Raw genomic sequence first — 25,669 nt, forward strand, 5'->3', positions numbered from 1 at the left:
AGATCTTAATGAATGATGTTTCTGTATGCTTCACATTTTATATTAAGAAGTAGATCTAAAGGAGTTTGGCAAGTAATTACATACTGAGTAATTAATAATGTACTCTGGCTACACATATATGGGATTAAATCTCATTCAATACAATGGAATTTACTTTTGATTAAACATGAATTGTGTTTTAAGTATTGATAATTTAAATATATAAAAAAGCAGAAATTTTGCTTTGCTTTTGCTTTGCTGGGTGTGTTTTTGATTAGGCTCTTATGTCTTCTGTTTTGAAGCATGTTTTCATCTTTGTAACAACAAAGGCTATTCTGTGCAAGAAAAGACAAGTGTGGTGCATGAAGTTGCCTTACAAGACAAATTTAAAATCACAATTTAATACCTATCCTGTCATAATCTTGAAGTATGGGAAGAAGCAATAGGAATACTAAGTGTAGCATGCAAATGTACACTGAAAGGCTTGAATTTGCATTATATCATTTATACAGAGTATTAAATAACTCCTTATTCTATTGCAGATCCATTGGCCAAGTACATCCCTTCAAGTGGAAGAATGCATAATCAAAGGAAGATATGCTGTATGTATTAACTGCAAATATTCCTTCAGTATCCTTTTATTGAGCAGGGGAACATCAGTGGTCATGGTTTAAGGATATCTATGCTAACATAATTTCAAAGATTCTGTGGCTGTTCCACAGTTCTTTCAGTAGTATATACAAACAGACCCCAGTTAAAACAAGAGCTCACATTTACATATCACATCAGCTCAATTTCATGTTGTTGCAAGTAATGAGCTGTGAGAATAGAACACCTGAAAGGCTCCTGAAATAAGCCAGAAACTAGTTATTAATTACAAAAGTCATTGTAAGGATTTATACTGTCATTATTATAAAACTGAAGAAGTTTGAATTTATAAAAGTGGGAAAATCAGGGCTAAGCAAAATTGGGAACCCTTGGAACATTGCAAACAGACATTGATATATTCACACACTCACACACATGCATGTGCACATACACACATACATGTACATGCACGTATCTAACAGGTGAGGCCTAATGAAATTGAGGCGGAATTACTAGAAAAAGGATAAAATAGCCCAATGCTTGATTTAGGCTTTTGGCCTTCAGATTTCACTTCTCCCTTTGAAGGCTATAAGAAAGAGACTAAAACCCTGAAAACTTAAAACCAAGTGTAACTTCTGTATTCTCATCCATACTGGGCTAGGATTGGGTGAGAGTTCCACCTTGGTTCACTTTTGATAAAATTAATCAAGATTTTCCAAGTCTTCCATAGTTGCCAAAAAAGAGCTTTAATTAAAGTGAAACTGAAACTGGCAGATTTGCCCACCCAGGCGCAGGGCTCTGAGTACTTTCCTCTTGCAAGTCAGAGTTAGAATCCCAGCCTGTTCAGCCATTTAGGGTTGCCACCTCCTTTTTCTGACAAGTTGCTCATCCTTAACACCTATGTATCAGGCAGGTGTATTATAATGCTTTCTGTGTTATGAATGATAGATAATTTAAAATTTGTCACAGATAATTTACCAAATGCTGGGAATAAATGTACCTATCAAATTGGACTGGTAGATATGGATAAGAATTTTATTCCCATCATTTTCTGATATGAATTTATCTAAATTTTCTAAGAGACCAAGACCTCTAGACAGTGCCTAGAAAGCTGCAGGATGCTCTGGTTCTGCATTCTGAAGTCAGAGAATTGTGATCTTGAAGCTGAGTATCTGTGCACAGATAATCTTCCCCATCTTCTCAGAGTTATTGTGGAAGGAAACACACTGGCTGATTCTCCAAGGTCATAAGACCAACCTTGAAGAAGGAGTAGAGATAGTGTTCTGGGGGTGAGAGGGGAGCAGAAGCACATGGGGTTTCCCAAGGTATCTTGCACCCTAGCGGTCCTCCAATGTCTGTCTTTCCCCATGCTACAGATAGACAGATGAAATTAGCCTTTCAGCAGATTTGCAGAGTAGGAGAAGCAAGGAGACTAAGAACACTTCCAGTCTCTTCCGAGCCTGCTTAGCATGCCTGTAATTTTCTTTTAGGGGTTTGCAGGCAAATCCACAGGATGTCACCCTAATTGTTCACATTCAGGAGTGAGATTCTAAAAATCTGAATGTGTGAGAAAGTGAACATGACAGATTCATCCATGCTATCCAAGTGGCAGGAAGGGCATACAGGTGCGCTCTTATTGCCTAGCAAGTGTCATAATGGAAGTGGCTGCAACCTAGGCCTGGTTGTCCTAGCAACATGGTAACACAGTTATGAATAAATGTGTACACCAGCTCCTCAACAGTAATCATTTTAATTCCTCACAGAAACATCCTGAAACACTTTTCTATCTAGCTAGTATAAAGGAGTCTTAGCAGTTTATCCGCTAGAGATGGCAATACTACGGGGACAGTCACTTAAATGTATGAAAACGGCTGGTTTTAATGTTGCATTTGAAGCTCAACTTCACCCAGTTACAGAAAGCTGTGCATGAAATGATCTTTAAGAATCTCCAGGTTTGCGTTTTCAGTAATTCAAGGAGTTCTGTTACCATGGTGAGGATATGATATAAAAATATTAAGAGCATTTTTCTTGTAAGCTGACACGTTCTTGTCAGCTTATCTCTTGCCTTTTAAAAATCAGTTCTATTTTAAAACAAACATTTCTCTTAGCTCCTTCAACTTTATTTGTCTACTCTAAACAAATAAAAACATTCTGCCAACATTAAATTCAGATACCTTTAACAGTTTATCAGTCAGATACACTGATTTTGTTTTACCCACTTGTACGGTCCTTTAGTCCAAACCTATGGATGTTTAGACAGAAGAAAGACGTACTGGTTGGAGAATGCTGGAAGTCATAAGGCTTTTTTTTTTCTGTTGAAACATTCATAGGACTGTGCCCATAAAGGCAACCGAAAAAGAAATTGTTTACTTGTGAACTATTATTTAGCACTACTACTACTGTTTATGACCTGGCTGGACAATTCACAAACTGTTAATCCAAAGAAAGCCCGTCTTTAGTGGTCCAGCTGAGACTCAGTAAACTTCCAGGCTTCCCAAAGGCTTTGATATGAAAAAAGGAAGAAACAGTCAAAACCTTGGTAATACAGGGGCGGGGTGGTGTTTTTTTTGCTTGGTGGGCCATTACCCCAAAATGACCACCAGTAAAGTAAAATGAGACCTTTAAAAATTGATTGGAAAAATGGCCTTTGCCTACTGCCATTTTGCCTACAGTTGTCAAGTCTGATGATTTGGTTTGTCCTTCCAGGGGTTTGAGCTGCACTCCTATAACTGCTTACTTGGGACTAAGCACCACTAAATTTAGTGGGATTCACTTTTCTATAAATATCTATAAAACTGTGCAGTTGTAGAGATAGGCAAATGAGTTAGTTTTGCTTCCTTGTTACTTCAGAGGTTTAGAATCTCACATTCTTTCTCTCTTGCATATGAGAAACTGAACAAATTTGGGTAATTTTTTTGCAGACATTTCCACTGAAATGAAATTCTCAGTCACCTGCAAATTCAACAGGATTGAGAGGATGATGATGATGTAGTAGTTAAAAGATGAGCAGCCTGTCAGAAGAAAGAGGTGGCGATCACAATTTTGCACTAACATAGTTGAATATACAGATCCAAGCCCAGGCTGTTAAGAGTCTGGCACTAGGTCTAAATTTGTCAGTTTTGGTTTTTCATTCAGTTCTTATGGACTCAGAGGTGGGTGTGTGGGTGGTATGCTTGTACATTGTAAGGTTACAGTGGGGACATTGCACATTTTAGCAAAGTCTGAAATGAAATTCTCGCTCATCTCTAGTGTCTTCAGTGCTACTCTTTCATGAGACACTTTGCTGTTAGCTCAGTTCTCACATCAACTGAGCACCATCCTAAGCAAACAGACACAGCTTGGTTCTACTTTCATACTGAACTGAGGTAATTACCTGACTATACCAGGCATGAGTAAGCTTTCCCCCATGTCACTAGCTGTCTTCTCCCAAGGGCCAGGATACCACCCCATTTCCCCCAGACTTAAAATGCATGGTTAATCCCACCGAAAATTCTGTTTGTTCAGAGAGATATAATATATTTGAGAAGGGAATTTTTTAAATTTAGTAATAAGAACTCAAGAAAGTTGGCAAGAGATAAGCAACAAAAGAAAAGTAAAAGGAATAAAGATGAAAGGGGTAAAAATTATAATTTGACAGAAGTTAGGAATATTTCATAGATTTTATTTTAAGCTATACTCAGCTGGGAAGGTGCCAATAGGTAAAATTAGATCATATATAGAAAGGAACCTTGGGAATAAATTGCAGAAGGAAGATATAGAATTAATGGGAAAGTAGATTAGGGAAGAGGACACAGAAGAGGTTATTAATAATTTAAAAGGAGGGAAAGCTTCAGATATAGATGGGTTAGGACCAGAGTTTTATAAAATATTTAGAAAGTTGCTGATACCAAAATTAAAATCCACTTTTAATCGTATTTTGAAGGATGGAAAAATTCTGGCATCATGGAGTCTTCCATAGTTTTGATACTAAAACATAATACAGATTTCTTTTCCATGAAATGAAGTTCTCACTCATGCCTGGTTTCTAGTCTCTTTCTCAGGACTAGAAGGGAAAGGAAATGGTACCTGTTATGAGAAGCTTCTATTTATGTGTTAAATGAATAAACAAGATTCTGGTTGTCTAAATGCCGCTATAATAGCAAGTAAAACTGTTTTAAAAGATACCATTATGTACTACTTATTTGCATTACTTTATTCTTACCATAGGAAGAGTGTGCAAATTACATCCGTACCCTGCACCGATACAACAGGACACACCTGCTGGCCTGCGGGACAGGAGCGTTTGATCCTATCTGCACTTTTATCAGAGTTGGCCATCAGTCAGAGGTAAGAAATACTCCCTGAGGACATCCTCCATAAATTCTGTACAAGCATAGGCAGATAGATGCCCTATCATGAGTGTATGAATGTTTCCATTATTGCAGTCTTGAGATAATGTCACATCCATGTCATATTTAGCTGTTGTTGGGAACTTCTCTGCATTTTGTACTCATCAGTGGAGAGGTAATTCTCAAAACTGTTGAGCATCAAATGGGTCAAAAATTAAGCACAGATGGATGTGCTTGACCCTACCAATAGACAGAATGAGGTAGTCACCTGCAGCAGCTTCACTTATGGATTCAATCCACCTCATGTTTGGTCTTCCTTTTCTTCTGCCTTCAGCTTTCCCTAACATAATTGTCTTCAGTGAGTCTTCTTTTCTCATGATGTGTTCAAAGTATGATAGCCTCAGTTTTGTTATTTTGCTTCTAGGGAGAGCTCCGTCTTGATCTGATCCAGGATGCCCTTGTTTGTCTTTCAGTCAGTTTAGAAAATTTACAAAACTGTCCTTCAGCATCATGATTTGAAAACATCAGTTGCCTTCCTGTCAGCTTTCTTCCCACCCATACATTGTGGTTGGGAATACAATAGTTTGGATAATTTGGCTTTGGTCACTAATGAAACATCCTTACACTTCACAATCTTTTTCTAGTTCCTTCAATGCTGCCATCCCAGTGTCAGTCTTCTTCAAATTTCTTGGCTACAGTCTCCTTTGAATTGATGACTGAGACAAAGTATGCAAAATCTATCACTATTTTAGATCTTCATTGTTAACAGTAAAATTTTGTAATGCTTCTGTGGTTGTGATTTTTGTTTCCTTAATGTTCAACTGCATGCAGTCCTGCTTTTGCACTTTCTTCTTCACTCTTATCAGGAGTTGCTTCAAGTCATCGCTGATGTGTCTTCTGCCAATTTTCACTCCTTCCTCTCATTCTAATCCAGCTTTCCTTATGATATGTTCTGCATACAGACTGCACAGATAGAGAGATAAAATACAGCTTTGTCTGACACCTTTGCCTATGGGAAACCATTCTGTTTCTCCATATTCTGTCCTCACAGTAGCTTCTTATTTATGCTACAGGCTACGTATCAGGACAATCAAGTGCTAAGAAACATCTATTTCTTTCAGGACCATCCATAACTTCTCATGATCCACACAAAAGCTGTAATCCATAAAGCATAGACTGATCTTTTTCTGAAATGTCTGATACTGGTATGCTCCAGTAGCCAATGTATATTTGCAATGTGATTTCTTGTACCTCTTCCTTTCAGGAATCATACTTGAACATCATGTATTTCTCATTCCATATAGAGTAGTATTCTTTGTTGCAACACTCTTAGCATCACTTTGCTTGTGTGGAAAATGAATGCAATGACTATGGTTGCTGCACTCTTTTGCATCCCCTTTCTTGAGCATTAGAATATGAATATACAAATATGGGACATTTTTTCATTTTCTGTGTGCTTCTATATATTCTTTCCACCTTCTCTTTATTTCCTCCTGGCCAGACAGTAAGTTTTCTTATTTTTCTTTTAGCATGTCTAATCTAGCTTTGAATTTCCCTTGGATTTCTTGGATCTTGTTTTTCCTGTTTTATTGCTCTTGTCTATTTTTTCATACTGCTCATTTTAATAATTCTTTTCGTCTCTGAATGATAATCACTGAGAAGTTGCATTCAGGATTCTGTCCCTATTTCTGTCACCTCTTATTTTGCTTCTCATCTGTCCTTAACAACTGTGAGTATTTCTTCTGTCAACCATGTAGGCTTTCCTTTCTTTTTGCTACAAGGTTACTCTTTTGGTATTCTTCCCTAGTAATGTCTCTGATTTCAGTCTAAAATTCTTCTAGCTCATGGTCAATTATGTTGAATAATGAAAATCCTTTTATCATGTGGACTTTAAATTCCTCAGAGATGTTATTGAAGTTTTATTTTGGCATTATATTTCTGTTGATCCTTTTCAGTGTTACTCTGTTGTTTTTTTTATATTAAGAGTTCATGGTCACTACTACATTTTTGCATCATAGCCCCTTATTGCCTGTGCTACACCTTGCCTTAGTATTAGAGCTACTCCATTTCTTTTGAGTTTGTCATTTCCTGAGTAAAAGATTCCAGTCCATTTTAGCTTGCAAATATTGAGTACTGAGATGTTTAACCATTTCCTGCTTTAGTGTTTCCAATTTGCTTTGGTTTGTACTTAACATGTTCTATGTTCAAACTGTATGTGTTGCGCAGCATTGAACTTTCCTTTCACCTCTGTGCATATCAGCCACTAAACTTCCTTGTTGCATCATTAGCAGCAACATTATTCATCCTTGTCCTTTGCTCTCTCCTGATAGCTCAATAGCCCCCATTGCCTTCCAAACTGGTTTCATTTTCTGGCACTTGTTTCATTTTGGATTGCTTCATCATGGGGTTTTCAAGGTAAGAAGATTCAAGAGTGATTTACTGTTGTCTTCTTCCATGTAGAAATAACCAGAATTAGCATTAATATCACTACCATTCCCTGTGGAAGATCCTCTGCTAGTGTCACCTTCAGCTACTACTGCTGCCCAGTAGCTTCCCTTCAGGAATTGCTCTGCCCCATCATCATTAGAGATAGCCATTCTTTTCAGCTGGTGTGACCTCCTGATGAGGGTGGATTCATCGTGGTCTGGTGTCTCCATTTCGGCCCTTCCACCTTGGGCAATCCTGCCAGCCTGACCAGCGAAGTGAAACAGTCTGGCCTCCTGGTGGCATTGCTCTCAGGTTCTTGACACCCTCAAACCCCTTCTCCATGTTGAAGTGTACCTTCCCAGTGAGGGGGATGTGATAGAGGTCTCCAAATGTCCAAAGGGCTGTTGTGTAGAAGATGAGCCAGACTTATCTATTGCCCCTGACTGCAGAACTAGAATGAATGCATAGAAATTCTAAGGAGCAGATTCTGACCAAGCATTAGGACTGACTGTACCTATTGGTACAAGTTGACAATGGAACAAACTACCTCAATGGAATGAGCTACAGAATCATTCTAGGTGATTTCAACCAGATACACTACAGTGCACCCAGGACCACAGCAGCCCTTAGGACAGGGTTGTAGCTTTCCAATTGCTGTTGTACCACAAATTGTTGTACCACATGCTAGTGGCAGCTAGCGTGGCTGATGGTGAGAGGGGATGGGAATTGAACTCTGTCACCATCCCTAACTTAGGGCAAGTTGGAAGAGAGATGGCTCAGTAGAATACCCAGGGGACCCCCTAACCATATGGAGTTGTGACAAGTTCCCATTCACTCTGCATTCCGCAGTAGATGAAGGCGTATCTTTTTAATTAGGCTTTTTGAATGCTTGTTGTACCTTCTAATGTTTTAATAGTTTATAGTGATGTTTTTATTTGATTTTAGTTTTTATTTCTTGTATTCTTTGTACGTCACCTTGGTTGGCTTCATAAATGAGTGTTCTTTGTATACTGATATCCATCATGGAGTGTGATGGGTTGTGTTGTGCTTTTTTGTCATTGGCATTGCCTTGCTTTATCTGTATGGTGTACTGGAGAAATGGCTGGGTTTGTGCCTGGAATACAAGTTCCTCTCAGCCGTGGGATGCAGTTCTGTGATGTTTAGAAAGAGATATCTGGTTTCCCCCAGGCAACATAAATCCCATTGCTTTAGAAGCTTTCGAAAACTGTAACCGTAAAGTATTTGATCAATTTAGATACTGACATTTTCATAATTCTGAACACATGTTGCTGGATCTGTATGGACATTTAGGTTATGCAGTCACTTGGAACAGGCATTAATTTCAGTGAGTCCTATACACCTGGACAAGTTAACGAAGTTGATGAATGGTAGTATAAGATTGTTGTGGCAATCAGACATGATCCTCCCTTCCTCCCTTGCTCTCTATCCTTCTCTCTCTCTTTCATACACATAGACACTCACATGCCCACACGTGCATGAAGATACAGAAAGAAAGAGTAAATTATGTAATTGTATCAATAATAAATGAAAACACATTTTGAACAATTGCCCAGAATATGGTCTCCATCACTATAGAAAGTGGGTGTGTAATCCCTTCCTTGAGGAATTATATTGCTTTTCTCAGTAATGTTGCATCACTATTTCCATCACTTTATGTATTCCGGATTTTTTCCCTCCAGTGTTAGGTAAATTGGGAAAAATTTACCTAACACTGGAAGGAAGAGGTAAAAGGAGGAAGAGGAAAATGAAAACAGGACAAAATATAACCTGTTGCTCTTTTTTTTTCAGGCTGTGTGTAACAGAGAAAAAGACACTCTATACTTGCATGCTATATAACCTATAGATACTTCTGAAATAAGCATTTCACCCTCCAAGATGCCACAATGGCAACTTTGTTGGATAATGATTATCTAGTGTGGTGTGGTGCAGTGGGAACCTGGGAGATCTGGGTTCTAGTCCCCATTCATCCACGAAACTCACTGGGTGACTTTGGGCTAGTCATGGATGCTCAGCCTAAGCCATGTCACAGGGTTGCTGTGAGGATAAAATGGAGTGGGGGAGGATGATGTAAGCCAGCTTGGATTCTTTGCAAGAAGAAAAGAGGAAGGATATAAATGCAATGTGGTGGTGGTGGTGGTGGTGGTGGTGATGGGACCCATTTCATTTAATTAAATTCTCATTAGACCAGAGTTTAAATTTCAGACTGGGCAAACTGTAAGTGTGCTTGAACTTTTTCCCTTATGGCAAGGAAAAATTGGCAAGTTAGTCTGGATGAAATAGATTTGTTTTTCAACATCATTTGTCTGATTTTGAACATTTGATTTGGGGCTCCAAGTTTACCCCATCACTATTAACAACCCCTCCTCCCTATATATGAATGGTTATAAGTCAAAACAGCTAAAGATGTTCTGTTACTCTCTGATGGCAAAATTAACCTATTCCATGCTGTCCTTATCAGGGTTTCACTCAGCCATGATAACCAGTCTAGCCCAGAGGATAGGATATTATTATTCAAGAGGCCTATGTTAAAATACTTCTTCAACTGGAAAATCTCTGGCTACCTTTCAGAGCCAGCCCTACTGCTAGGCAGAGTGAAACAACTGTCTCAGCCTGAAGATGCTGAGGGATCCTCAGTGACTGAACTTCCTAGTCATTTCCATTCGTTGGCAAATGTAGCTGCAAGCTCCGCAAACTAGTTTGTGCCTCAGGTACAATGGGGAATAGTATTTTGTTAACACCTAGTATAGCTGACTGCTGTACAAAGAATGGTGAAAGAGAGACCATCTTGCCCTTCTCATCAAGCAGCGGAAATACTTGGTCCAGCACAAGTGCCCTTGATAAGTCATGACCCTCAGACTTGATCCAGAACACAAGTGACCCAGTGGTTTTGATGAACACCAGTGCATCTTTCCTTCCAAAGACTTGAAGTACTACCTCAGAAAAAATAGGATTAGGAACATGTCAAATCAGGGTGAATCTCTGAGAAAGGAAAGTTTGTTGGGACTAATGGGGCAGGTGTATCTACTGGCTTTTCATAGGGATATCAGAGAAATCCAGCATGGATTCAAATAAATTCAGATTTGTGTGAATCCAACCCATGGGTTCTGCAGCAGACTGGCTTTTTCCAGGTCTCACAGATTCCACAGACTCATGGAGCAGTCTTCTACTCTGGGACAGGATTTGCCCAAACGTACATTTGCACAAATACACATTTGCAAACTGGAACAAAAAGCTCATTTCAAAACTCTAATTCCATCAGTGAGCAGACAAGAGAATGAAAGAAACCTGACAATCTGTGAAACACAGAACAGACTTTAACAAACCCATACATCCCTAGGTCTCTAGGCAATGAGTTGACTTACAGAGACAAGTGCCATGGGGATTGAACTATGAATTTTATATAGTTTTGATTAGTAGTACTTTCCCAATAATAAGGAAGTGGAAGTATGGTACACAGTAAAATTTAATTTAACATCAATTTATAGCATGAGTATTTAAATATAGTTGAAGGAGTGTACCGGATTATGGATAAACAACAATCTACCTTTGGCAAAGTACCAAGCAGCAACAGTTTAATACGTTCTGGCCAGACCAGGCACTCACCCCAAAGGTAGTGCACTGGAGGAGCAGTTTACACAGCCTCTTATTGCCTACTTCACGCACAAAGTTCCTGCCTCCTTTCTCCCATTGGCGGGATACTGGGAGTTCACATTCTTCCCGTCCGCCTTCACCATAGTACTCCTTGGTATGTTACTCCCACCTGCTCATACGTCCCATGTTCATGTTAATAACCCTCTGAGTCATAGTAGGAGGCACCACTAATATGCATTAGCTTATTATGCAGCCGTACCTTGGATGCTAAGGACAAAAGTTTAATGCCATGTCTGCCAATTACATCTTATAGTCTATTAGTTTGTGTTGGTCACAATACTCTTATTAATCACGAAGTGATCTGTATAGCTTTCCCTGTTCTAGTCCATTAATCACAATACCTTTATTAATCACTAAGTGATCCATAGCTTTACCTGTTCTAGTTTGTTAGTCACAGTAATCTTCTACTTCTCACAACAGTAAAATTTAATTTAACATCTATTTATAGCATGAGTATTTAAATGTAGTTGAGGGTGTGTACCAGATTATGGATAAACAACAATTTATATTTCTTTAGTCACAGAAAGAAGACTTAGAGAAAGTAAGTTACAGGGACTGTTCTTTCCATTTATAAATGCTGTCCAAACATGCCAGGATGTTTGCCAGAATAGTTTGCATTTTATTATAAGCAATTCATCATTCAGTGCCTATATGTAAACTTTAGCTGTGATTCCCAACAGGAGGAAAAAAGAATTAAGGAATGATTACCTAGGGAAGGTTTCATATAGACTGAGCAGGATCAGCTGTTTCCTAGGATATTGAAAATCTCCTCCTTATTGCTTGGAGCAGAATTCTTGATAGGTATTTACATTGGTGTAAAAATACTGTATACACATCACATGTATTTTTCATCAAATGTTACACTTGTTTTAGAAGCGTGGTTTTAGTCAGAAATATTGCTGTAGCAGTGACATCCATGTTTATACATGCACAGTTAGCCTGATCAAATTTTCTTGCTGCAGCAAAGAAAGAAAGAAAGAAAGAAAGAAAGAAAGAAAGAAAGAAAGAAAGAAAGAAAGAAAGAAAGAAAGAAAGAAAGCAAGCTCCATAACTTGCAAACTCAGTTTAAGGCAGGAAAACTGACTGTTGACATGCCCTTCTTTGAAACTTGTCACCAGTAATATATGTGTTGACATTACATTGGTTACATTTGGAGGTTTTGGGGGTTGTTTGATGGATGGGCTCAGTGTCAGTGAGACCATCCAGAGAAAAGTTATATTCCAAGTCTTTGAAGTAAAAATGGTTTGCTCATGTATGTTATATTAGGTTTTTATGGTAGAAAGTAGACAAACACAGGATGGTCCATCACTTTCCTCCATGAGAAATTTCTGTATTTGTGTATACATTTATGGAGCGCCTTGCAGTCCAAATACTGCCCCCAAGGCAATATACAGTTACAATTTAAAACACAAGAAGAAGAACAATTAAAACCCTTTAAACATCACCAGTCACAGAATTAAGAGTAGGAATGACTCTTAAAACCAGACCAAGAAGCAAATACATTTTAAAAGCCATGCAGAAGAAAAGGGGGTTATCAGAATTAATTTTTGCTCTGACAAAAGTTCTTGGAAGTTCTTGTCACAATAGAAACTTCTGCACTATCTTACAGAAATTTCATATTGGGCAAAACTCATGGGTAATATTGAAAGTGATAGCCATAACTAAGACATGGTAATAGTCATAGACTGGATATTTAAACTTCTTTTTATGTTTCAGCTGACTCTGTTGTCGACTCTTCTAGCAGAGAATTGTACTAAAGTACTTCATGAAACTGACATATTATCATAATGGCTTATAATTTAAGAGGCATGATACATGAATGGCAATGCTAGGTGGTCTCTGGAAAACTCATAAAGAGGCTTGTGTTCACAAATAACAGGGAGTGGAGAATGATACGTAGAGCTGCTTGCTGTCCCAACACCCTATTCACTTCTCTGTCATTCATCCCTTCAAATAAGCAGATCAACAAAACAGGAGGTGAGAATTTCCCATGAAACCATCCAGAAGGAGGATTACAATTAAGTACAAGACAGGATTATAAACCACCTTTAAACCAGGATTTGCTGTTGTCTTATGAATCATGGCTTGTTTAGGCACACATTCATAATGACAAAAATCACATCACATTCTCTGTTTGGTTTGTTCAGCCATTTGCATGATGGAGAGTGAATGGGCAGTGTGTACCTTTGGTTTGTTAAACAAGGGTTCCTGTTTATTGTTCTGCTTGAACCACTCTTTCATTTTCTCATAAAGTTTGTAACAAGATTATGTATACAAACAGAATGCAAACACTTTTGACTATTCAAAAGTGCTATATAAGTTATATAATTTTGGCTGTATTATATTTCAGTGTTTGATTCCACCATATCCCTTGTATTTGGGTTCAGGTTAGACAACACCCATCCCCAAAAATAAAACCTACTGAAAAATAGAAGTTCAGGACACTAAGATTTGAACTTAATCATAGGAAATTCTAGGACAACAATTCCCTGAACATGCTTGAAAGTACATTTTTCTGATATCAGTATATTCTCCAATATTGAGGATTCACAGAACAATCTTTTCTTTTCTTTTTCTTTTTCTTTTTCTTTTTCTTTTTTTTTTGAAGTAAGTTTTATTGTTATTTTTTTACTAACAAAAAGAAACTAAAAATCATCAATCATCAAAAGCATCAGACTCACTGGGTCAGCCCCCCGTACTTTTTTTTTTAGTAATCCATAAACATACAAGTCTCTGCATAGTCCCGTTTCTCTAGCCAATAATAAAAGGAATTCCAAGTTTGACAGAAGTCTGTATCCAATTTCTCCTTCAGAGACAATCTGTCCATTTCAGCACAGTCCAAAATATTTTTTAAAATCAATTCGTCCATAGGTGGTTCTTCACTCCTCCAATGTTGGGCAAATGCAATCCTCGCCACAGTAATTACATGTAGAATCAAATACATTGCTTGATTATCAACATCATCGTGTACAATGCCTAATAAGAAAACTTCAGGTTTAAATATTAGAGGTTTTTCTAACATTCCCTCAAGTCAGTTATATATTTTAACCCAGTATTTTTTTGCCTTGTCACAAGTCCACCACATATGATAAAAAGTACCCAGTTTATGTTTGCATTTCCAACATCCATTTGACATATTTGGAAACATCTTAGCTAATCTATTTAGTGATAAATACCATCTATAAAACATTTTATACAAATACCCTCTATATGAGGATGCTAATGTTACTTTAATATTTCTTTCACACAGCTTTTGCCATTTCTGTATTCAATATTGTATCCAAAATTTTGTGCCCAGGTTATCATCTTCATCTTCCATTCTCCTATCCAAAAGAAAATTATACAATCTTTTAATCATTTTCTCATCTGATTTCAAGATCACTTGGTCAAATGTTGTTAACTCCTTATAAAAATCCCACGTTTTATAATCTTTAACATATCTCGATTGTATTTGAACCTTATGCCACCAAGAAATATTAATTCCCTGCTCTTGTCATTCTTGGTTCAGTTTCAGTCCTCCATCATTATCCAGAATATCATCATATCTCACAATTATATCAAAATTCAAAACATTTGGATATACAAGAGCTTTTATGGGTGAAAGCCATCTTAGTAATTTAGTGTACAGTTTTGTCCTTAGCTTTTCCCACACCAACATTAATGACTTTCTAATATAATGGTTTAAAAAGCAGCCATGTGCCTTACAATTCTCATACCACATATAAGCGTGCCAACCCATTTGCAAATCATGCCCTTCAAGATAGAGGATTCTCTTATTTCTCAGAGCAATCCATTCTTTTAGCCATGTTAGGACAGAAGCTTGATAATACAACATCCAATCAGGAAGACCAACCCCCATTCCCTTTGTCCTCCTGAAGCATTTTTAATTTAATCCTTGGTTTCTTCTTTTTCCATACAAATCTCGAAATTTGAGTGTTTAAATCATCAAAGAGTTTTTATCAATTTTTATGGGAATTGTTTGGAATAAAAATAAGAACTTTGGTAATATATTCATTTTAACTATTGCTATTCTTCCCAACAAAGATAGTTGCAAATTAGCCCATTTTTCCAGGTCACTCTTAATTTCCTTAAATAGTTTGTCATAATTATCTTCTTTCAATGTAGGACATTTAGCTGTAAGCAAAATTCCCAAATATTTAACCTTTTTAACAATTTGAAGGTCTACTTATTCCATCAGAGTTTTCCTCTGCTCCAATGTGAGATTTTTCACTAACAATTGCGTCTTCTCTCTATTTATTTTCATCCCAGGAACTTCACCATATTCTTCTATCTTTTGTAAAAGTTTAGACATTGTCACCAAGGGCTCCTCAAAGATAAAAACTAAGTCATCTGCAAATGCTTGCAGTTTATAACTTTCATTTCTAGTTCTAGCGCCCTTACTATCCATATCTTCTCTAATATTTCTATTTAGCACTTCTAAAATCAATGTAAATAACAAAGGTGATAAAGAACATCTTGTCTTGTGCCCTTTTGAATATCTATAGTATTTGTAAATTCTCCATTAATTAGAATCCTGACAGTCTGTTTTTGATAAATGCTTAGTATTGCATTAATAATTTTTTTGCCAAATTCTATTTGTGCTAATTGCTGTTTCATGAATTGCCAGTTAACATTATCAAAGACCTTTTGTGCATCCAAAAACAATAGTGCCACTGGTTTTTCAGAGTGAACCTCATAATACTCTAAAATATACAAAATACTTCGCATGTTGTTTCTCATTTGTCTTTTAGGTAAAAAGCCATTTTGATCTGGATGTATAAAGTCTGTTAAATACTTCTTCAGTCTTTCTGCCATTACAGAGGCAAAACATTTTGTAATCCACATTTAAAAGTGATATAGGTTTATAATGTGTCAAGTCCGTATCTTCTTTCGGTATTAAGGTAATATTTGCCTCAGTCCAAGTATTCGGTATTTTAGCATCTGACAATACCGTGTTACATATATCCTTAAAAGGCATAGACAGGATTCCTTCGAAGTTCTATTCCTTTGTAGAACTCTGCTGGTAGCCCATCCAGGCCTAGGGTTTTGTCATTCTTTTGTCTCTTGATTGCCTCAGTTACTTCTGTCATTGTTATTTCTTCATTTAATATTTTTTGGTATTCTCTGACAACTTTGGTAAATTTCCCTTTCAAATATACTCATTAACTTTCTCAATTTAAATTTCTTTATTCTGGTATAGCTTTACAAAAAAATGTCTTCCACTATTTTCTTAATTAATGTACTTTGTACCTGCAATTGTCTTTCTCCATCCTTCAATTTATATATTAGTCTCTTTTCTCTTTCCTTCTTTAGTTTGTAAGCTATCTCCCTAGTTTGTTAGCATTTTCAAAAAAGTTCTGTTTAGTCAATTTCATTTGTTTGGTAAGTTCATTTGTGTCCAAAAGGTTCAGTTTGTGTTTTAGAATATTCATTTGTGTCTTAAGGTCTTTTTTGGATGGGTCTTTCTGAAGCTCCTGCTCAAGCTTCGCCAGTTCCTCTACCAATGTAGATCATTCCTGCTTTCTCATTTTATTTATTTTTGCTGAGTATGTTATTATCAGACCTCTAACATAGGCTTTAGCTGTATCCCAAACATTTTGCAAAGAGGTTTCTTCAGCTTTATTAATTTGGGGGGGGGGGGGGAATCAATTTCCTTGTTTATTTCTTCTTTAAACTTTTTGTCTTTTAATGGAGATTTGTTAAATAACCATCCGGGTGTTTTGTTGTCCCTTTCAGTGTCATGGTTACAGGATTATGATCTGCCCATACATATGTGTCTATTTCAGCTTCTAACAAGTCTGGGACTAAGTCTGGGGTTATCCAAATCATGTGAATTCTAAACCATGACCTATGTCTATTCGAGTAGAAAGTGTACTTAGCAGAATTTGGATTTTTGTGTTTCCAGGCATCTGTCAGTCTGAACTCTTCAAATATATTAAAGCAAGACTTTGGAAGTATCCTCCTACCTCCTTAGTCTTCTCCTTAGTCTCACTCTTATGGTCTATTTTTTTATCTACGATTGTGTTGAAGTCTCCCATTAAACACAAAGTTTGATTAACTATTTGCAAAAGTAGAGTATGTAGTTTTTGATAGAACGCGTCCTGGCGATCATTTGGAGCATAAATCGCCACCAAAAGCACCTTTTTGAGTTTCATTGTAACATCAACCAACAGGATTCTACCATCTTCATCTGCTAAGATATATTTGGGATCTTATTTTTCCTTAATGTATAATACTAAACCTCTTTTCTTCTACTGAGCAGAAGATATAAATAACTTCCAAGTTTTGGCCATTCCAGAAGCTTATTATGTTGTTTCTTGATGTGTGTTTCTTGTAGACAAATTATATCTAGCTTCAATTTTTGAAGTTGAGAAAAGGTCCTTCTCCTCTTAGAGGGTGCATTTAATACATTTACATTCAAGGAGAATAGTTCAATTCTTCCTTCCATTTTAAGAGCCATATTTATAAGATATATATTTGTCTATTTATGTTTATCCTTACACTTCTACCTTTTCTCTTTTTGTTTGGTTCCAGTGTCTGTTCATCTTCTTGTTTATCTATAGTCGCTATTTCTCTTTCTTCAGGGTGATAGGTTGTTACATCCGTTGTCTCAGCATCTTTCCCTCCTTCTTTTTGTACAGCCAATTCATTTTCAAATGCGCTTCTAAATTTTTCATAGAACTCTTGAGCCTTGAAGATTAAATCCAACTGATATCTTAATGGAGTTCCAAGTAAAAAATATTTCTTCTGGTGTTAACCACCTAAACATAATTCCCTTCTTTGTCAGCTTTGTGGTGAGAAATAAGTATTTATTTTGTCCTTCTTTGATCCTCCATGGTATTTGTTTCAGAACAGTCACCTCATGTTGCTCATCAACTCTTAAGGATTTATCATGTACAACCCTCAAAATGTTATCTCTTACAAAACTTCTTGCAAATTTAACATGAACTTCCCTTGGTAGCTTGTCTCTTCTGACATAGCTTGAATTAACTCTATAAACCAGGTCAATCTCTCTATCCATCTCTTCATTTTCCAAGTCCAAAGCATCTGCCAACATAGTGTTCATTCATTCCTTTAGGTTTTCGTTTTTTCCCTCTGATATGTACAGATCAATGTTTTCTTAGTTATGAATGTATTTGAGTTCAGTGGAGCTTAAGTATGAGTAACTCTATTTAGGACTGTGGACGAGAACTCTAACTGATGAGCAGATGCATCATGTGATGTTCTATGCCAGCTTCGCAAACACTTTGATCTTTCTTGCCCCAAATAACTGGCTTGCAAATCTGTTGCTTGAAGCAGTTGCTTTACTCCACCTTTCAGGCAGGACAGGCTGCAATGGATGGGTTCTACCAGACCTGGAAAGAGGTTATAAAGATTCAACAGGAAGTGTGCTGAACTTTCCTGGTTTCCAAAAGTCAGGATAGTTTCTTGAGCCATGTTAAGGCCTTGCAACCAGTTAGAAAGAGCAACAGATATACTTGCACTGAAGTTGCTTTTCCCAGGTATGTTCCTTAGATAACAGCTGTGAGAACTGGAATGGTTTGCTTTACTGAAGCAGCTTCCCCCACCCCATTGCCCAGAAACAGGGGATTAGACCCAGTGGGTACTGACAGCCTCAGAATAAAATATATGGCAAGAGGTGCTATCTTTGGTTCTTGGCTTGAGAAGGAGAATTGACATGTTGCTCACTCAACTTTGGAGGCCCATGACACATCCCTGGCCTATTCAAAAAACAACAGGGCCAAAGAGAAGAGGCATCTAAGATTTCTTTTGCTGCTTAACTTTCTGAGACCTCTGTTTTGTCATTTTACTCAAGTCTCCTCAGATCTGAAGTGAGGTGACTTGGCTGGACCAGGCTGCTAAGGGCTGATACACTGGCCTTGCATGCTGTTTCCAGCAGGCTGCTCTAAAGCCATCTATCAGACCCTCTGCATCTTGCAAGATTTGATTCCTCCCTTGCAGTATTTGTCAATTTTAGCTTTTTGTCTGAGTAAGCATGGTGGAGAACAGCATGTACGTGTATATTACTTCCTAAAAGCCAATGTGTGGGTGAACTCAGGTTCTGTGCTGAGATTTATTTGTCATTGCTGTTCTCCTCCTTTTAATGGAGCATGAAAATGGATTCCTTAATTGTTTCAGAGCCATGAGTACACATTCAAACTTCTCCAGCTTTCACAAGGGAACTGTGAAATAAACTGGTACAGCTGTCCAGGACCTATCTGTGGAATGTCGAATGTCACTGGACAAGCATATCTGTTTTAAAAAAACAAGTTGAAGACAATATTTATTAATTGTACCCATAAGCAAAATTAGGTATTTGCTCCCCACCCTAGTCATCTGACTAGGAAAGGAAATGTAGATAAATGGGTATTGTTATATTAATAAGACATCTGTCATGTTGGATTAGTTATATTAGTCAGCCATGAAACTGTGTGATATAAAGTACTAAATATGCATTTCTCCTCATGGTAGGTTGTAAAAAGACAATGTGAATCCAGTTGAAAAGAGAAGAGAGACATTTTTTAAATCAAGCAAAGAGTCCTACCACACTAAGGAGTCATGTGGTTTGACAAATGTATTGTGATGTAACCTTTCATGGATCAAACCCAATTTGTCAGATGCGTGAAGTACTTGCCTAAGAGACTGGATATATATGACCTGAGTCATGCAAATGACTGCAAATTCCATCACGGTATGAGTGACCCACTCCCGATACGCAGCCATGGTAAGAGATACACATAGCAAGACCTATAGTGTGAGGAGTCATCTAAATGGGAATCAACTCCTTAGGGAATCAACAGCCTCTTCCTTCTCCTGGCACCAGTCTGGAGCTGGGAAACAGGTTCTCTCCACTTGGGGAGGCTGAGGCTGATGAGGCCTCAGGGTACCAGCAGGACCCCCAGTCTGGGACAACAAGCAGCAAGGGGGCCACTGCAGGAGAGGCGAGGGCCAGGGCACGGCCGCCCACCACCACTGGAAAGACACAGCGGTGGGTGATTGTCGTTGGGGACTCCCTGCTGAGGAGCACTGAGTTGCGGCGGTGTGCCACCCCAACCTGGAGACAAGTGGGGTTAGCAGCCTGCTGGGCGCATGCATCCAGCATGCAAAGGACAGAGTGGAGTGTCTTGTTCACTCTGGGAGTCACCAGCCGCTCCTGGTTATCCATGTGGGCACAAATGACATGGCCAGGCAGAGTGTGGTCGGGATCACCAGGGACTTCAAGCCCTGGGGAAAAACTCAGGGAGCTGAAGGCCCAAGTGGCCTTCTCGTCGATCTTACTGTTTCGGGGATTTGGGATAGGAGGGTCTCTGAGGTGAACGACTGGCTTAGGGTGTGGTGCCAGGAGGAACGCTTCAGGTTCCTCGAACACGGCACTAAGTTTCTTGCCAATGGACTTCTGGCATGGGATGGGTTACACCTCACGAGGATGGGGAAAAGGTCCTTTGGAGATGCTCTAGCAAGCTTCATCTGGAAGACTTTAAACTGAGCGGTTGGGGGGAGGGGTTCAGGCCCCTCAGAATTGTGTCTGCACTGGACAAGTGTGTGGAGAGGATCAGGGCTCTGGGAGCAGGGTTTTAGAGGTACTGCAGGGACTGATAGGACTCCTACAGAGAGGGGCCAGGTATCAGGGAGGATGGGAGGAAGGAGGAGGCTGGGAACTCCAAGGAAAGGAAGAGGTGGGAAGGAGTTGAGGTGCATGTACACCAATGCTAGGAGCATGGGAAATAAGCAGAAAGAGCTTGAAGATCTCCTGGGAATACGAGGGTATGATCTGGTGGGAATCACAGAAACTAGGTGGGATGAAAGGCAAGTCTGGAATGTGAACATAGAAGAGTATCAAGGGTACTTACATAGAAAGTACAGGAAGGAAAAGAGGGGTGGGTGCATGGCTTTATACGTCAGGGAAGGGATAGGATGCAGTGAGATAAAATGCAGCATAGATGGGGATTCAGTAGAGAAAGTCTGGGTGAAACTAAGGGGTTTTGACAGGGAAAGGGACCTGACAGTGGGGGCAAGTTATCGCCCTCCAGGTCAACTTGAGACCCTGGATGATGTCCTGACAGGCCAGATTCTAGGGATATCTCAGGAGAGAGACACAGTAATTATGGGAGATTTCAGTCTCCCGGATATTAGTTGGGAGACTCACTCGGTGGTGACAGCCAGGTCACGTCGCTTCCTAGAAGTGGTAGAAGGAGGGCTTTTCACACAGAGGGTCCAAGAGGCGACAAGGGGGGAAAACATGTTTGACTCAGTCTTGATCAGTAGAGAGGAGCTGATAGATGAAGTACAGATTAGGGGAGCTCCTGATGCAAGTGATCACTCCATCCTTTGCTTTGAGATCAGGGGACTGGGGACGTGCAGCAGGTTGAATACTAGAAGCTGGGACTTCAAGAGGGCCAACTTTGGCCAACTGAAGACCAGACTGGGGAAAGTCTCCTGGGATAGGTTACTGGAAAGTAAGCGAGTTGAGGAGGGGTGGATGGCACTCAAAAGGGAGGTTTTGGAGGTGCAAGCTTGATGATACCTCTAGTTAATAAGGTGGGGAGGTGGAGGAGAGTGCCGCCATGGATGCGAAAGGAGGTGGTTAGAGGGATTGGACGAAAGAGGAACCTCTGTAGGAAATGGGTACTGGGGGAAATACACAAAAGGGTATACTGGTAGGAGGAGGCCCATTGCAGAAGGATTCTTCGCAAGACTAAGGCTGATTACGAGCTGAGACTTGCCAAGAATATCAAGAGCAACAAAAAGGGCTTCTTTCAGCATGTAAATAGGAAGCGGAAGGTGAGACAAGTGGTGGGACCACTAAATAAGGAGGAAGGAGATCCAGTGACTGATATCGTCGTTGAGGCCCCATTGGTGAGGGTATTCAAAGATTGGCTGGACATGCACATGGTGGGCATGTCGTGAGCGGAGCCGGCTGGTGCCAGAGGTCAGACTAGATGGCCCGGGAGACCCCTTCTGACTTGCTCTGTTTCTATGTTTCTATATGAGGGAACAGGCACAGATGCTCAATGACTATTTTGACTCTGTTCTCCCCAAAGCAGGATGGGGGAAATTCGCATAGGAGATTAGATGAGGCTGGGGACTTAGGGGCACAGATTAGAGTCATCACCCTTGAAGTTGAGGGGTTCCTCAGGACATTGGACATTACAAATGTGCCAGGACCTGATGGGTTACACCCGAGAGTACTTAGAAAGTTGGCAGGGGTTCTCTCAAACCCGCTGGCCTTCATTTTTGAGGCCTCGTGGAGAACGGGTGAAGTTCCAGAGGACTGGAGGGTGGCATCAGTGGTCCCAATTTTCAAAAAGGGTAGTAGAAAGGACATGGGGAATTATAGACCAGTTAGCCTTACTTCCATTGTAGGAAAAACAATGGAAAGGCTCATAACAGAGAGAGATCTAGTGATGCTAGATAGGGAATGGAGGCTGACAGCCACACAACATGGCTTCCACAAAAACAGGTCCTGCCAGACAAACCTTGTGGAATTCGACGACAAGGTTTCAAGATGGCTAGATGGAGAGGATGCAGTGGATGTGGTATACCTGGATTTCAGCAAGGCCTGTGACAAAGTGCCCCATGATATCCTGGTGGAGAAACTGAGGAGTTTTGGGATACACCAAAGTACTGTCTGGTGGATTAGGGCATGGTTGACTGACCGAAAGCAGAAGGTAACCATTAGTGGGGAATCATTGGGATGGTGGCCAGTGACAAGCACGGTCCCCCAGGGCTCTGTCCTGGGGCCGATCCTGTTTGATCTTTTCATTAACGACATGGAAGAAGGGGTGAACTGACTGCTGATCAAATTCGCAGATGACACTAAAACTGGAGCAGTGGCCACAACTGAGGAGCAGGTACCCCAGATCCAAAAGGATCTGGACAGACTATGGAAGTGGGCAGGAGACAACAGGATGGTGTTCAATGTGGATAAGTGCAAGGTCTTTCACTTGGGCCATAGAAATAGGTATCATAAGTACAGGTTAGGTGACAAGTGTCTGGAGAACAGCACTTGTGAAAGGGACCTCGAGGTACTGGTTGACTGCAGGCTAAACATGAGTCAGCAGTGTGATACGGTGGTCAAGAGGGCAAATGCCACCCTTGGTTGCATAGCCAGAAGTGTGGCTTCTAGATCAAGAGAGGTATTACTACCACTCTATACGACTCTGGTGCACCTGCAACTGGATTATTGTGCTCAGGTTTGGGCCCCTCAGTACAGGAAGGATATAGCCAGGTTAGAGTCAGTGCAGCATAGGGCCACAAGGTTGGTGCCCGGTTTGCAGGGGATGGGGTATGAGGCGAGACTGAGGGAAGTGAGTCTCTTCAGCCTGGAGAAGAGGAGACTCAGAGGGGATTTGTTGGTGACAATGTATGTGAGGGGATGTCACATGGAGATGGGTAGAGACCTGTTCTCCCCTGCAGAGGAAAGCAGAACGCTCTCCAATGGAGCACAGCTCAGGGAATCAAAGTTCCATTTAGATGCCAGGAAGCATTTCCTGACAGTCAGGACCCCGAGGGTGTGGAATGGGCTTCCACGGGAGGTGGTTGAGGCCCCATCAGTGAGGGTATTCAAAGATAGGCTGGACGCGCACACGGTGGGCATGTCATGAGCGGAGCTGGCTGGTGCCGGAGGTCAGACTAGATGGCCGAGGAGGCCCCTTCCTACTAGCTCTGTTTCTATGTTTCACACTGATACTTTTCATTAGGACTGGGGCGGTGGAGGGGGGGGGATACTCTCTTTCTGTGTTTTTGGTCCAATACATGAACAGAGCAAATGAGATATAGAGAGAAACCAAAAATGGCATATTTGTATGTCTTTTTATTCCCTGTTTTAATGAAGAAACCTTCTACAAAGTTGCAAATTGCAAAGCTAGAGCAATGCAAAGCTGATGTAAATTTTGTGGGATTCCTATCACAAAAATTTTTTGTGGGATTCCTATCACAAAAATTTTTAGGCAATTTTTTGCCTAAAAGGAGCAAAAAATTATGGTTGCATGCATGGATTTTTTATGTATACAAACAGACATTTCTCATCACTACTGTGCTGAGTTTGACTAAGAGACTTAGAGAGCAAGCAAACTGCTGAATAAAGTAAATCAGGAATATTGACTCAGTTCTTAAGAAATGTAGGACATTGCCCTTCCAAGGAAAGCTCTGTTTAAATCTTCCTGACCAAGCCACTATAAATAAAATTGAGTCCCATTTTTTTGAAACATTGTCTTTGTAAATGGGTGTGTGTGTAGATGACTGGAAAATGAATTACTTTGTCATGTTTCCTGCTTTTTTGTGCACTTCTGACTAGTATGAGATGACTGGGACTGGGGTGGAGGACGCTTGCTCTTTTCTAATGACTCTAATTACATGGAGTCTTGCCATCATTTTCCATTGCTAATCATGCTAATATGTGAAACGACAGCCTTTGATTGCATATTCCCAGGAACTGGTAAGCCCTTTTCTTACTGTAAAGAGCCTAGAAGGAGAAGACTTATATAGCTTGTAGTCCACCTATAGGTGATGGAATTCTAATGAGAACTGACCTGACATACAGTCCTAGTAGGGCTAGTAATAGTTTTGAACATGTGCTTCACAGACATAGGAGCATAAGAACTCTTATATTAGCTCAGACTATTTGTACATCTAGCCTGCTATTATCTCTACTTCCTAAGAGCAGCTCTTCATGGTCTTGGGTAGAGGTCTCCCTTCATCATCTGCTACTTCAGCCTTCTTAACTGTAGATGCCTACATTTGAACCTAGAACCTTCTGCATATTCTTCTGAGCTTTTAATTAGCCTGACCTCAAGTGAGGGATGATCTCTACATAATGCTACATCTGCAGAGAAGCTAGGAGTTCAAGCACTGCTGTATCCTCAAAGCAGTTATACACAGATAAAGAGAGCAAATAATTCTGCTACATTTCTTCTTCAGGAGCTGTTGAATGACCACTCATATCTAATGCATAGATGCATCCACCAGAACAGTGTACAGACATCCATTGTCTTATTACACTTTGATTTATTGTTCTTTGCAGATATTGTGGGGTTTTTTTACAAATTTGTTGTAACCCTGCATTGGGCAAAAGTTAGGGTTGAGGGGTTCAAGAGTTCAGTGGAGGAAGTAACAGTAGATGTGGTAGGAAATAGCAAGAGAACTAGAATTAGAAGCGAAGCTTGAAGATGTAAGTGAATTGCTGCAATTCTACGATAAAACTTAACAGGTGAGGAGTTGCTTCTTCTGCATGAGCAAAGAGTGGATTCTTGAGGTGGAATCTACTCCTGGTGAAGATGCTGTGAACATTGTTGAAATGACTGCAAAAGATTTAGAATATACATAAACTTAGTTGATAAAGCAGCCCTAGGATTTGAGAGAATTGATTCCAGTTTTGAAAGTTCTACTGTGCTTATATCCTATCAAACAGCATCATATGCTATAGAGCGTTCTTTCATGAAAGGAGGAATCAATCAGTGCAGCAAATTTCACTGTTATCTGATTTTAAGAAATTGCCACAACCACCCCAGACCTCAGCAACTTGCACCCTGACCAGTCAAGCAGCCATCAGCAATAAAGTATTTTTAATTAAGTTATCTACATTGTTTCTTTAGACATAATGCTATTGCACACTAAATAAACTGCAGCATAGTGTAAACTTAACTTTTATATGCACCGAGAAACCCAAAAATTAA

At 39.6% G+C, this 25,669-nt stretch overlaps 1 protein-coding gene across 1 annotated transcript in view; it reads left to right on the forward strand.

Moving 5' to 3' along the window:
* Positions 1–25,669, forward strand: part of SEMA3E (semaphorin 3E) — a 105,486-nt gene that overhangs the window by 10,032 nt on the left and 69,785 nt on the right. Inside the window, exons 2-3 of the mRNA XM_044423425.1 lie at positions 522–581; positions 4,774–4,893. Of these exons, the coding sequence (XP_044279360.1) occupies positions 522–581; positions 4,774–4,893 (180 nt within the window). The remainder of the gene's footprint in view (positions 1–521; positions 582–4,773; positions 4,894–25,669) is intronic.

Source organism: Varanus komodoensis, unplaced genomic scaffold (genome assembly GCF_004798865.1).
Source record: "Varanus komodoensis strain SLA01 unplaced genomic scaffold, ASM479886v1 scaffold13_3, whole genome shotgun sequence".
In the NCBI taxonomy this organism is placed as follows: domain Eukaryota; kingdom Metazoa; phylum Chordata; class Lepidosauria; order Squamata; family Varanidae; genus Varanus; species Varanus komodoensis.